At 27.8% G+C, this 15982-nt stretch overlaps 1 protein-coding gene across 1 annotated transcript; it reads right to left on the bottom strand.

Moving 5' to 3' along the window:
- Positions 1 to 11568: 11568 nt before the first annotated feature.
- Positions 11569 to 13085, bottom strand: LOC108857458 (NAC domain-containing protein 55). Its single transcript, XM_018631445.2, has 3 exons — positions 12818 to 13085; positions 12454 to 12722; positions 11569 to 12355 (listed from the first exon to the last, which is right to left on the bottom strand). Exons 1-3 carry the CDS (start codon positions 12996 to 12998, stop codon positions 11804 to 11806), a joined length of 1002 nt encoding a protein of 333 aa, XP_018486947.1. The 5' UTR covers positions 12999 to 13085; the 3' UTR covers positions 11569 to 11803.
- Between the last annotated feature and the right edge of the window lie 2897 nt (positions 13086 to 15982).

Raw genomic sequence — 15982 nt, 5'->3', positions numbered from 1 at the left:
GAAAAAATAGGAGGTTAAATGAAGAATTACTAAAAATTGGGATAAATTTATTCAATCAACTTCCACACTATACGATAAAGGAGAGATATCTAAGCTTTCGATGGGGAAGGCTAAAGTTCTTCATCACCACACTGTACGTGTACGTTCAAATGAAGTAGAGATCATTGAATAGTCTCTGATTAGTTGTAGTTTAAGAAAAAAACAAATCGAATCATTAAATAAGTCAATATGAATCAACCACAAGACAAAAGAGATATACAGTAAACCCAATGTGCTTTAGATAAACCCGGCGTCCCCTTGAATGTTTCACCCAAAATCCCAACGTCGTGGTCCTGTTTTATCGTCTCACGCATACTTTCTTTTTGTCACGCATACATATAACAAATATTATCAATCAGTGTAAATAATTTTCTCCTAATAAATATATGCGTCTAGTTCTTACGATCAATATATAGAAAGTACATTTTCCCTGCATATATCTAAAGTATATGTTAAGCTTTTTTAATTAAAAACCCAAAACATTTTTTAAAAAAAATTAAAAATTAAACCCGAGTCTAAAACGCGGATGCCCAACTGATTTTTCAGCCGCCTAGGCACTCTACACAGGGGTTCCACAGTGAATAAACCCAAATCACGTATTTATTCGGACCCCAATAAATCGGTCGGTTAAACTGATTAATCGGTACTGTACCAATTTTTAACCATTTTATAACTGATTAATAAGCCAAAAATTTTAACTTTTCGCCAAGATTTTGGGTTCTTAAAGAAACCCAACTTGTAATATTACACACACAAACACAACTGTGAGTCTATTTATAAATCATCTAAGCAACATTTTTGCTTACGTTAGTCGATCTGGGAATTTAACCTTTTTAGATTTTTTGTATTTTTATTTATAAAGCATTGTGAACAAAATTACTTTTTTTATTGGCAGTTCAAAAAACATAAAGCGTGTTTTTTTTTGTTTGATTAGACCGTTGACAAAAAAAATTTGGTTCATTTCTTACCGATGAAATAAATATTTCTAACAAATCTGAGATGCGTGGTTTTGATGATACAATATATATATGAAATATTAGTTTAGTTTTTGTATTTGATTATTCGTAACTAGATAATATAAATTAATTTTAGAAATGATTTTCTTGTTAAAATTAAATATCTATACAGTTTTTAATAATAATATATAAACAAATTATCACACTATAATATGTTTTTACATTATATATTTAATTTTAAATATAAAATAAAATAATAATAACTAATCTCCAAGTATTTTTTAAATTATCTTCAATTTTTTGATAAATCGCTAGATTCATATAGAACGCGTTGCCTAACACATTTTAGAACTTGGCGTATAACTGATGTAAATCATACATTAACATTAGTTGACGTTAGATTAGCATATATTAATGGCCATGATTAATTATGCCTAAAGATAGAATCAATCAAGTTGATTAAGACATTGATCTGATGAGACTTTTCTTTAATTTTTTTCTATTTTTTGTTTGTAAGCTCAATAAGGAAAGTGATTAAGGACCTCCACAATTTTCTGTTTTGTTAAATATGATTAATGATCTTTTCAATACACCGGAAGGTCACAAAATCAACGGTTGGAACACTTTGAAAAGTTGTCTAGGTTTGATGTATATTATCTCAAATGTCATTGTTAAATATATAAGATATTGCATTGTAAAATTGCATGTACTTGATAATCTGAACTATTCTGAAGTGATGTGAGATTTTGAACAAGAATTTATCAAATTTAACTACTTAAATAATTTTAAGTTTAAGTAAAATTATATTTGGATTAAAACTGTACTTTTATCATTCCATTATTTTTATAAAAGCTTTATATACTTTGCTAAACAAATGATGGCGCATATGTCTGAAATTATATTTACTTTTTTTGAAAACGATAAACATGTATATAAATATTCCATAAATTTGAGAATATTAAATTTATAATTAAGACAATATCCTAATTTCTTTTTGTTCATTAAATATTTTTAGTGTCATTTTTTTCATCAATTCTATTTAAAAGATTACTTTAAAATAAAATTTAAAAAATTGTCACTTTGATAAGATTTTTAAAAAGAAAAACATTCTATTTTATAAATCTATTTATTTAGAATTTGAAAAAGAAAATAAAAATACTATCAGATATTTTTTTACGTTATTTGTTTAGGGGTTTAGAAAAGGAAAATTAATATCATAGAATCTTTAACAATTATCTTCTGTGTAGAAATTCCTAAAAACTAAATTAATAACAAATAGTTTTAAAATTAATATTTTTACAATTTGTATCACTACAATTCTTACAATTCATTTTTAATAATAAATTTTAATATCATGTTATATTCACATCCGTTTAAAAAATATTATTAAATATTTTTTTTACAATTCTCTTTACTTAGGACTTAAAACATATGATACAATTTTTTTTGTTTAGGATTTGTTTTAAATAAAACTACTATCAAACATTATTTTAAATTTTATTAAGATTTTAGAAAATAAAAATGAATATTTCAAATCTATATTTAGGTTTAAGCTTCCACATATTAATTTTACAAAACATAATAGTATTTACATGAAAAATAATATACGAGTATTTTCTTTTAATTTATTAATACAACTCAATTTTATATTATCTTTGGTACATCTTATAATGCTAACATAAATTTTTAATTATGATATTGTTGTCCTACATGTATGTGTGCATATGATGAATATGTGTTTGTATGTGTAATACAAAACATATAATTAATTAAACAGAATTTTTTTTATAAAAAACTAAGTTAGTTGTATAATTTTTCTAAAGAAAAACTAACTATAAAATAAGTATTTTCCTTTTTAAAAGTCAAAATAAAATAAAACTGTAAAAGTAATCATATTGTTCTTATAATTAACTAACTTTACTTTTTAATAGATAATTTGTGTTAAAAGATTATAAACAAAAAATAACATCAAATATTTCATCCAAAATTATTGTGACATGGGTCAATTAAAACAAAATTTGTGAATATGTCAATAAAACCTGTCATTATGTGAAAATAACTTCTTTTTTACTAAAAACCCTAAATAAAATATATTTGTAAAATATTTTATTCCTTTTTAATCTTAACTAAATAAGATTTCTTTTTATTTTTATTTTTAAATCCCGACCAGAGAGAATTTTATAGTAATTTAAAAATTTGATGATAAACATCATACTAAAAGTTATTGAATTAAATTTAAAAATTTATTTAATTAACAATAAAAACTGTAAAAATATTAGTGATATTGAAAAAATGAATTTTGAAAATGGCAACACTGAAAAATAGTTAATATTAACTGGAAATAATTATTTGATACTAATTTTATTTTCTAAATCCTAGACAAAATATAGTTGTAAAAGGTTATGTAATATTAATTTGTAAAAGAATATTTGATAATTGTTTTGCTTTTAAAAATATCCTAAACAAAAGAGATTTGTGTCATAGTTTTTTAAGTCCTAACCAAAAGAAAATTGTAAAAAGTTATCTGATAATATTTTTAAGATGAGAATTTGATGATAAACATGATACAAAAAGTTGTTTAACTAAAAAATAAGTTTAAAAATAGTGTTAATACAAATTGTCAAAATAGTAATTTTTTAAAAACAATTATTAGTAACTAGAGATAATTATTTAATAGCAATATAACTTTTCTGAACTTCTAAATAGAAGATAACTATAGAAGGTTATATGACAGTAATTTTCTTTTTCTAAAATCCTAAACAAAAATGTAAATGCGTGTTAATAGTATTTTATTTTTAATTGTACATAAAAAGGTGATTTATAAAATAGAATGTTTTTTTAAAAAAAAATCTAGTAAAAATAGAAAATTTAAAATTTATTTAATAAAACATTAACTTAGTACATAAGAAAGTGTAGTGTTTGTCATTGACTCAGATCGTTATTTAACTTTCAATTTTTTGTTTTATTCTAATTCTTATTTCGGATTGGATTCAATTTAAACTTTTAAGTATAGTATTTTCTCTATTTTTTGGTATAAAATTGATAACAATTCATCTATTTACCATAATTATACAATACAAATTTGAATTTGAATTTATGTGTGAAAATGAGTTTTTAATTATTAAATAAATTCTACACAGTATATAAAAATAATCATAAAACTATGATAAATAATTTATTAAAATAAAAAATCAAACAAAACTCATTGTAACGCATAGACTCATTTGGTAAATGGATTCCATAAACTTGAATCATAAGTCTACTTTTGGCCCACAGCCTAATACTGGTCCAATAAATTCCATAAACTTGAACAGTTTCTCATCAATAAAGGTTATTACTAATGTAAAATATATAGGGAAAATCGCTTAATACTGGTCTAATTAATTACTTTTTTCTTGTGAAACAACTAAATAACTTGTTCTTATCAAACAACTAAACACATATTTATAAGGATTTGACTGGTTTCTCCGCTACCACCCGTAAACACATATTTTGTGGTTAGTAGCAGTTGACAGCGTTTCAAAACAATCGTATAAACCGTTAAAAATTGCTTCAAATCGCTCCGAACCTCTTAAAATCAAAAGTTGGTTCCAATTAGCTTTTACGGTTGCAGGCGATTCTGGTTGGATAAATAAATATAAAATTATTTTTTTAAAAAAATAAATTAAAAAAATAGAATGTTATAAATAACAATATATCCACATTTTATATATTAATTTAAATTTACAAACAGTACCATAAATATTTTTTATAAAAACTTTAAACTAGCTTTTCATTAGAACTTTAAAATTAATATACTTATAAATATAAAGATATACACATATAAAATGAAACAAAATATTCTTTTAAAAATTTTAATATAATTTTCAAAAAAAATTATTACAATTATAACTTTCAACTTATTTTTTTGTCATCAACTTTCAACTGATTAAAAAAACAAATAAATAAACAAAATATTATTATTTATTATTATTATATTTTATCACAATGGTATATTTTTTATATTTTATAATGTTATAATATATTTATATTGGTAATTTATTATTAAACCGTTGTAACATTTCATAATCAACCTGTAACGCCCCGACCCGCCTACGGCTAATGGGCCACCCACGCCCGCTCTCTCGGCGTGGGTCCCATCCCATCCGACGGTCGGTCGTTAATTTCCCAAGGCTCGAAATCATTGTTTACTGACCCTGCAATCACCACCCGACCTTTTCTCGTGCTTTGGCCTCACTTACACGGTATCGCGAATCACTTCCCGATAGGTCACCCATCCTTCCACTACTCCAGCCCAAGCACGCTTAACACTGGAGTTCTAAACGGATGTGTGACGGAAAAGGTAAGTTAACTTTGATGACATAGGTAGCCAAATCAATTCTCTTAAGCCTTTCCGTATATCACAACTCGGGATGTTACAATTCACCCCCTCTCAAAGAACGCAACGTCCTCGTTGTGCCCTACGACAGGTCTCAAGACGCCTCTCAGTTCAGAACTGAGACGGCTAACCAGCTCTGATACCACTTGTAACGCCCCGACCCGCCTACGGCTAATGGGCCACCCACGCCCGCTCTCTCGGCCCGTGGGTCTCATCCCATCCGACGGTCGGTCGTTAATTTTCCATGGCTCGAAATCATTGTTTACTGACCCTACAATCACCACCCGACCTTTTCCCGTGCTTTGGCTTCACTTACACGGTATCGCGAATCACTTCCCGATAGGTCATCCATCCTTCCATTACTCCAGCCCAAGCACGCTTAACTCTGGAGTTCTAAACAGATGTGTGACGGAAAATGTAAGTCAACTTTTATGACATATGTAGCCAAATCAATTCTCTTAAGCCTTTCCGTATATCACAACTCGGGATGTTACACAACCAGTCACAAATATCTTTCAAATACAACAATTTTCAAACATTATACTAATCATACAAAATGCTAAATAATGCTAGAAACTGCAACTACTCGCATCCGCAAACTTTCGCAACTAGGGCTGGGCGTTCGGGTACCCATTCGGGTTTCGGTTCAGTCCATTCGGGTTTCGGGTTTTCGGGGTCAAAGATTTCAGCCCCATTCGGATATTTCTAAATTTCGGTTCGGGTTCGGTTCGGATCTTTGCGGGTTCGATTCGGGTTCGGATAACCCATTTAAAATGTTTTTAAATTTTTTAAATTCATTATATACTTTAAATTTTCAAAATCTATAAGAAAGATAATATATTACATATAAATTTTCATAACATATATGTCAAAATACCTTAATTTAACATATAAATTGATTTTCTTTGAATATTTGGATAAAGAATCAATAGATATTTAACTATTTTGGTGTTTTCAGTATACTTTAGCTATTTTAAACATTTACTTTTGACTATTTGCATATATTTTCCGAGTATTTTGGAAAACTTAAAGGTATCTTATATATTTTAATATTTTTAATATACATTATATATATAAATAATGTATATATTTAAGTATATAAATTTATTTCGGATACATTCGGATACCCAAAATATTTCGGTTCGGATCGGGTTTGGTTTCGGTTCTTTAAATACCGAAATTTTGAACCCGTTCGGATATTTAATCAATTTCGGTTCGGGTTCAGTGCTACTTTTTCGGATCGGATTCGGTTCGATTTTTCGGGTTCGGATTTTTTGCCCAGCCCTACTCGCAACAACAACCGCAACCACTGCGTTTGAACGAGTCGGGGCCTGATTAGTAATTATATGTGGCAGTGGTCGAACGAATGGTTGGTTGAACGGGCGAAAAAATCTTGAATTTGGACCATAAGTCGTTTCAAAGCAAAACAGATACAAAGTATTATACTCAAAAACTTTCGCTTTCAGGTGTATATACGATAGAATATGCTCTTCCAATAGGTTGCGTAGAGCTTCATCCAATAAAAGTCATACGATTTCTCTTTAATAATTTTCCCTTCAGAACTAAAAATAAACATTTAGCAGGAAAAAAAAAAACTAAAACTAAACCACTTCCAAAAATAGTAACAGATACCTTAATCCTCAAATGCCAATGAATTTTGATATCTTTATAATATTATTCGAAAAATCAGTTTTTTACGTGGCGTTCTTAAGTTGATTCTAAAATGGTTAATTATATATATAACCTTTAAAAGTTAGAAGTATTTCCTATATATGTCAATATTATGAGGTTTTGTTATATTCCTTTTTCTTAATAATATTTTCAATTTTAAATTTAGTTTATTATTTATCACAATTCATATAAAGATAAAATAGAAATATATTAAAAATTTTGAAATATAGAATATATATTACATGAATTCAAGCGAAAAATTAACAAACATATATATATATATATATATAACAAAAGAGCTAATTTCACCCATAATATAATTAATTTACTAAATAATCTTAAAACCGATCATATATCATTAAACATATCAAACTGATATAAATTCTAACACTCCAAATTAGAAGTTTAATTGAGTTGATAACATAGTATTATTTAATTTATATTTAGTTGTTATACATGTAAATTACAAAATGTTTTAAATTTATACATTAAGAGCATAAAATTAATCTAATATTATAAATTTCAGATCCATATATTTAAAAAAATTATTGGTTATCTGTTGTATAATCTCAAACCAAGGAAAACTTCATTTTTCTATTTGTTTTCTAAGACTACATATATAAAAGTATACATAAATTATAAATATATGTAAAAAACTTTTAACTAAATACAATTAACAAAATTAATCAAATATAGAATCAAGAAATTATGATTTAGTTCAAAATGAAAATATAAAATTTAGTTTACCTAAAATAACTAAACAAATCCAATTTTTATATCATAGTCATATGTTTAATTAAGATAATAACATAAATTAATCAAAATATTTTTTACTTATTTTTCCTACATGTGTATTCTAAACCAATCTAATTATAAAACTAAAGTAAAATATTAGAAAGTTATAATTTCTTTATATTAATTATAAACATTTATATGTGCATAGGCGTGGGAGAGTCACCTAGTATAAACTATATATAAGGACTACTATACATCAACCGTAATTATTATTATGTTAATTTTACATTTTTTTGTTAGCCATGTCGTGGTGGTCTAGTGTATCCACTAAAAGACAAATTGTCCTTACTTTAGATCAGGGATCGATTCTCCGCTAGTGTGAAATTATTAATTCTATATGTGGTCACGTAAATATAGATTTATTGCTTACAGTCCATATAAATAGTCGGAGAGATGGTCCATCTGTAGGTTGCACTTCACATTAGATATTAGCATGAGCTATTCCTTGGACGAGAGATAACCTCAAATTAATTAGAAAAAACTCTATTTGTTGTATTGATTTTGCCACCTTGATAATGAATTTGTGGATATAATTAAATTAGTTTGTGAATTAAGCTTAAACCTATTTATTCAAAAGACATGTACAGTAAAAATATAAATTAATAATATTGGAATTTTTTTTTAAAAAATTATATATTCCAAATATGTTTTATATATGTAAAATAAGAAAACTATTTAACTTTATAGAATATTTATTACTTAAATTTTATAGATAAAAATTTTATGTTTAAAATTTAATTTTAAAAATTTATAGAAGTATGAATTAAAAATGTCAATACATTTTTAGGTGCAATTTGAGAAATGTTTTGAAATATATTGATTTGGATACTAATTTTCAAAAATACAGTCAATCAAAAATATCCAAATTCTTCTAATGTTTAGATTTAGGGATTAGTAATTAATGTTTAAGTTTTACTATGAGAAATTAATTAAAATACCCTAAATTATCTACAACTTTTAAAAATACACTCAATCAAAAATACCATATATTTGCATTTAGGGTTTACTGATTATTGTTTAATGTTTACGTGTATAAATATTTTTAAAATTATTCTTAAACATTTGTAAATGAATAAATAGAGTCAATTGGATCTTTTAGTCATAAATTTAGGCTATTTATATAAATATATATTCTTTTAAGATAAATTTGAAAAGTGGTATCAAATTTATGGTAAAATTGAAATTCACCCGTTTAGTATTGAGAAATTGTTTAAAACCCTAATTTGTTTACCACCTTTTAAAATACATCCAATCAAAAATACTCTTTAACATTTGAATTCATGGTTTAATGATTATTTTAGAGTTTAGTATATAAAGGTGTGGTTAGATTTATAAACTTATAAAATGTTTATAATTTATTTTAATTATTTATAAATGATTTACCAGAATTCATTTAATTTTAAATCATAAATTTTTGAGGTATTCACGAAAATGGTTTTCTTTAAGAGTAAATTTGGAAAATAATATCGAACTTATAGTAAAATTGAAATTCATCTTTTAGTATTTAGGTATGAGGTGGTTTATAAACTTATATAAATAATTCTTAGACATTTATAAATGATTTAGAATGGTCATTTTTATATTTTCATAATAAATTTAAGGTATTTATGAAAATAATTTTCATTTAAAAGTAAATTTGAAAATGTGTCAAATTTGAGGTAAAGTTAGTATTCCCCCTTAAAATTAATACATTTGGAAATATCATAAAATTTAAAGAAAAACATTTCGCTGTTAAAAAACCTATACAATATATATTATATTTATATAGACTTTATATACATGAATTATTAATTTAGAATTATATCGATACAATATATCTAATTAAGTTTTCAAAAGTACATTTTTATTATTTTGTTGAACTGTGTTGTATTTTACAATAATTCATTGGAAATTTTCTATTTTCAATTTTCTTTTGGTACCATTTTTTCATGTTTACTTTTCATAGATGGATATTTTCACAAATACCTAAAGTACGAGGTTTCATTAAAGATGTAAAGGACCATTTTACCATATTTATCAATATATAAATATAAATAATAAAAATATTTTTCAATAGTTTTTGAATTACACGTTTTTAAATTTGAAATTTTGTAAATTGTTTTTAGGAATTTCTTTGTTTCATTTTTTTCTGTTTTGAATTATTTTTTGTAAAAATTGTTTTAGGAATTTTTTTGTTTCTTTTTTTAATTCTTTTTGAAATTCAAAATTTAATTTTGCAGCTATTTAAAATTTTAATTTTAATTTTTAAGTATTTATTTATTAAAATCCTAAATTCCACCCTTCGAAATCTCAATCCTCAAATCTAAATCCTAAGTCTAGATTAGTTAATTTTAGAGTTATAAGTGTTTATTTACTTCTTTAAAACTAAAAGTAAATTTGGTTAAGGTAAACATGAAAAATGATATGATATTTTAAACACCTTTTCTAATTTAATTTGGGACTTATGAAATTGATAAATTTATCAATTATTAGCTTATGGAGTTTTTACTATGCAATAGTTATTGATGATTTAAGAAGTGTTACAATAAATTGTATTCAACTATTCAAAGTCCACGAATTATTCAAGATTATATTCAACTTACTGGATATTCACAAGTGATTTTGTTGAATAGTATTTTTCATCTTTCACTAAATGTCCACTATTTTTAAACAAAAAATATATATATTAAGGAAAACACCCCTAGATTCATAAATTACCCTATTTCCATAAATTATAAATACTAGATAATTCACTATGAAAATGAGAAATCTGCTCAGAGGAGTAAAAAGCGCTGCTGTGTTTGAAACTTGTACGGTATGAATTGTTACTATTTTAGGAAAGAAATGATCCCAAACTGGTCAAATAAGCTGCACATGTTGATCCACACATGCAATTTCGGGAAACCCCTATCGTTCCAATCTTATCTCCATAATCCAATTGGTCTTTTAAATTTTCTTTTTAATTATATGGTCATCTAATAATTATAATCTGTAACCATCACTTTCCTATTCCTATTAAATAATACACATCCATTTAGACATTATTCAGTTTATCTAACAAATTTTGACACCTTTTAGTCTTTTCGATTACAGGCTACAGCTGTAACATGACAGTTTCAAGCATTGCGTCATGGTATATGTCATCATACATAAACGAGGGGAGGTAGAAAAAGAATCTACCGAGATCAAAATTTTACATATGCGAAATCACTCAACTAATAAAGGGGGCCAGGGACCGTTAGAATTTTTTTTTTTTGAAAATCAGGGACCATTAGAATTTAAACAATATTTTTTGGTAAAATGAATTTAAGCAATTAATCAATATATATATATAACAATTATTTCGATCAAAAAAAATATAACAATTATATACATATATTATATCAAATTCAAAAATTTACAGGGGTCAACTGACCCATGTGATCCTTCATCCTTCGCCACTGTGCACAACTATCTCGTGCGATATTGCATTAGGCCATATGCTTATATACACAAACTATACCAGTACTGGACTTTAGGCTATAACAACATCATCATTGATGAAACAAATAAATTTGGTCATGTACTTTGATATTTTGATATTTTGCTTACATATAGTTTATGTTGTCGACGTTAATAGTAAACGATGAACGGTATCGTTCTAACCCATGTTTGTTTTTAGTTACCGGTTCAATAATACATGTTATTATGCCGGGGGATATTATTGTTGTTTGTCATCAATGCATGATTACAAAGGGAAGAAACCAAATGTAGCAAAATCCTAATTTTATTATAAAAATATCAATTAATTAATAGTTTAATACAAATGATGAGAATCCAGCTAAAAAGTTTGCAAAAATGTATCTTTGAGGACAAATGACGACCAATATACAAGTGGAACCTAAGCTAACCCCCATGATTTCCAATTACACGCTATTAATCAATTAATCTGATTCGCACAAAAAAAAATATGTTTCTTTTTTGTTATTGCGTCACCATTACACAATCACATAAACCCGAAACCACCAGGTTGTTGACCCGAGTACCCGAACCCGTTAACCGGGTCAACATGGAAACCCTGATCAGGAGCCAACACGCCTGAGTTATTAAACCGAGGAATCCCCTCAGCATGTTGTTGCTTCGTCTTATCTTCTTCTTCGTTTGTCTTCACACCGTGTAAATAACCACCACCGTCGCCGTAACGGAGGCTTGGAACGTTATGACTCCGTCTAAGTTCCGGGACCGTGTTGTGTCCACCAAAATTAGTCCAGTCATAACTTGGCTCCCTTGCTAAATTAAGAAACCCGGTTTTCTGTTCGGTTAAAGCCGGTCTATGACTATAATGAGGAACCGCGTTTGATGAACCGGCGGCGTAACCCAAACTTCGGTTGTCTATCTCATGCAAGGACTCAAGAACGTCGTCGTAATGGTGAGATGAAGTTGAAGTCGACGAACCATTGTTGCTATATTCACTTGTAGTTGTCATTAGATTACCGTAAGCTTGTCTTTGCGCGCTTGATTGCTTCTTGTATATTCGGCATAGGACCCAATCATCAAGCTGGACAGTTAAAAAATGATCATTATAAAAAAATGTTCTTAATTTGGAATTAACAAAAAAAAAAATGCAATAAATTATTGTACTTTTATTTAGTTTACCTTGGTGCTTCCATTTCTGCGAGAGGGTTCGATAAGACGGTACTCATGCATGATCCAATTAGTTTTGGTGCCTTTTGGTGCTTTTCCAATGTAAAACACCAAAGCTTTCTTGATACCGACTCTTCTTCCCTCGGTCGAGATAACCTTATCCGTGCCGGTGGCTTTCCAATAACCCGATCCAGCAACCCTGTTGGGCCTCGACCCATTCGGATACTTCCTATCCCTAGGGCTGAAGAAATACCATTCTTTCTCCCCGAATAACGCCTTGCCTAAAATCAAACAACACAACTTAATTAGTTACTATAATACATCTAGGGAAACTATCTCTGTTTTAAACATAACCGAGCCGGTTAAGGTAACTTACTTGGTAAAACCCACGCGTCGAATTTGTAGAGATCAATCTCGGCTATGAGCTGGAGAGAGAAGTCGTGACCGGCGGCTTTTCTGCATAGATAATCAACCATCAGCTCTTCGTCCGTCGGGTAAAACCGGAAACCCGGTGGTAAGCTTAGCTGGGCTAACGGGTCAAGTTCTTGAATACCCATTTTTTAATATTTATCTTCCTCTAGTATAATAATATATCTTCACTTTCTTGATATTTTGTTGAACTTTTGAACCTCTGCTACTTGTGTCTGCGTATGTATATATATACACAAGGAGGTACAGAAGAGTCCAGCATCGCCGCCCAATCTTCGTTAACGTGCGGCCTCAATATGGGTCCCACCTTTGAGCTTATCATGACACGTGGAACAATTAGGGCGTCGTGATTTATGCGATCACTTGGGTTCGTTGAACCTATGCAAGAAAGTTGATTATACAATATTGGTTATTTAATTTAATACTTTCTGTGACTGTATAGTACCTCTGATATTTACAGTTTTCTTAAAATGTTTTTGTCAAAGGTTTCCCAATTATAGGTATATCAGTATTCGCACAAACTCCGAGTTATTGTACGTTCAAAAAATCAAAATTAGGTGATTGTTTAAGACTCGTGGTTTTCCTGTTATTTTACGCGGTAAATTTCTTTGAATGAGTCGCATAATACATCAATACGCCAATATATGAAAATTATCTAAACAATATTCTGCAAATAAAAAATACTATTCGTTTTTAATGGGTACGAGCCAATTTTTTTTTCAAGAAGTAAAGACACGTGTAAGTGAATGATGGGTGAGTTCACGGTAAACCTTTGTTCAATGAAGAAACAACTATCACAAAAAGGCACGTGTCTCTTGTTAATGGGATAAGTTAGGCAGGACATTTTCCTAGTCAAAAAGCGTTACAAATGAGAGAAAGACAGGAACAAAGACGAGCTGATGATTGATGATAATGCATAATCTCGATTTTTTCTATTAAATATTCAGAACTAATTAAACCAGATTGACTGTAAGTTTTATAGGCTGCACTGCAACAACAGATCACTTTGTGTATCTTCAACACGAGAGTATATATACTGCAAGTCTGCAGCAATTATCAAATAAGAAAATATTATATGCTTTTGTCGTGAGAAATGAAAATATAGGATTCAAACTACCTCTCTCTCTCTGATTTCCTTGCACGTGGTTTAAGAACACTTTTATCAGTTCCATTGATATTTTAATATGTGTATGTGGAAGTTGAAACATAAACTGTAACTATCAAAGTTTTATTTTAATTGATATCTTGTATTCACAAGTACATGATGCTGTAAATGATTCTAGGCTAATAAAGAATTAAGACTACCTCCATTGGGGTTCTTAATATATATATATATATATATATATATATATATATATATATATATATTATATGTATAAATAATTATAGGGTCCACAATTATTGTGAAACCCCATAAATAAGGGTTTTTATTGATTCTTAATTAAAGCTCTTTTTAAGAATTTTATCTTTAGGGTTCTACAAAATTTATGGACCCTACAATTGCTTATACATATATAATATATACATACATATACAATAAACCTCTATAAATTAATAATGTTGGGACTACACCAAAACTATATCTTTTTATTAATTTATAGAGATTATTAATTTATCGAGATACTAATTGAACCAAAAACTCAATTTAGGACTATGAAATTATATTAATTTATAGAGATATTAATCTATCGATTATTAATTTAAAGAGGTTATACTGTATATACATAACACATATATTAAAAACCTCAATGGAGAAAACTCCCAATAAAAGTAGTCTAAGAAACTGGGGTTTCTTTCACTCAATAGCTTTCGTGTCACGGGGCATCTAGTGTTAATTAACTGCATTGTATAGTTGCTCTTCAAATAAACATCTAATGGGTTGGTCAAAGTTGTTTTAGACTTTGTTATTCTCCTTTTCGCGATGAAGTCATGCATATATCATAACGTGTGTGTCATGCATATATCTTAATGTGTACACCCGGAAAATTAGGCCCAAAGAGAAAGTTGTACAAAAGACTTTGGTGACGTGGATTTCAACCTTTTACATGTGGGTTTAAGTAATGTTTGGTTGGATAAACAATTACAACACCAATATTCTGTGCGTTAATTTGTCAAAAAATTCCATACTTTTTACAATGCTCCAGTAAATATGAGTTGAATCTTGTTAGAGTATATAGAGATATACAGATATACCCTGTATATGATTAGGGTATTACTTGTATATCTCTATATAGTCTAACAAATCTATGATCGATGTTCTTTTTGTCAAGTAATTGGATCTGCGATGCTGCTTTACGTTTTTTTTCTACTATATAGAACTAGCTTATCTGAAACATGATATATGAGCTCCATCTATAATCACAATCCATGTTACACAATAGATGAGGAAATCCTGATGATAAAAACGATGAACGATTTTAAATCAAATCAGCCTAATCTGATGGCTTTAGCAAGTAATTACTCTAATATATAGTTAAGCTAAACAAAGAATCTCGTAAGATTACATGATTAAAATAACCTGTAAAATGTTCCATAATACTTTTCCACTATCATTTAAAACGCTAAGTATGATTTGACGAAAATGTTTTGGAGCTGGACCGATTTATGAAAAATTGTAATCCAAAATGAATTTATAAGGTTACAAAAGCAAAAATATTATACTGCTCAGTCCATATAATATTTCTTTCTAGGCTAGGGCTAGTTACAATGTAACCTTAAACTTGTATGTTTGATCACTATCTACTAAACTGTATGACTTGAAAAAATAATAGCTATACATTTTGTTTCTGTGTTTTAATAGCAAGCCTTTCTTTTAAAACAGAATTAAAACTAGTGTAGTACGCATGAAATTCACATTATTAGCCTGTGATAACAAACAACAAAGATTAATCAAAATTTTGATATATAGAAAAGGTAGTCCGATAAGAACATCAATTTAATATTCTATGCCCTATAAAGCTAATTAATATTCTCGTCAATTTGAAGATACATCTATCATATTGAGTACCAACTTGTGCATATTATACGTCTTTTCATATTCTTAAAAGAGAATAGAAACGAAAAAAGGAATCCGAAGATGAACATGAAGATGAATATTAGGTATCAACACTAT

Source organism: Raphanus sativus, chromosome 5, assembly GCF_000801105.2.
Source record: "Raphanus sativus cultivar WK10039 chromosome 5, ASM80110v3, whole genome shotgun sequence".
NCBI lineage: Eukaryota > Viridiplantae > Streptophyta > Magnoliopsida > Brassicales > Brassicaceae > Raphanus > Raphanus sativus.
Note: the sequence above shows the minus strand (reverse complement) of the source record. Positions and strands in the feature narration are given on the sequence as shown.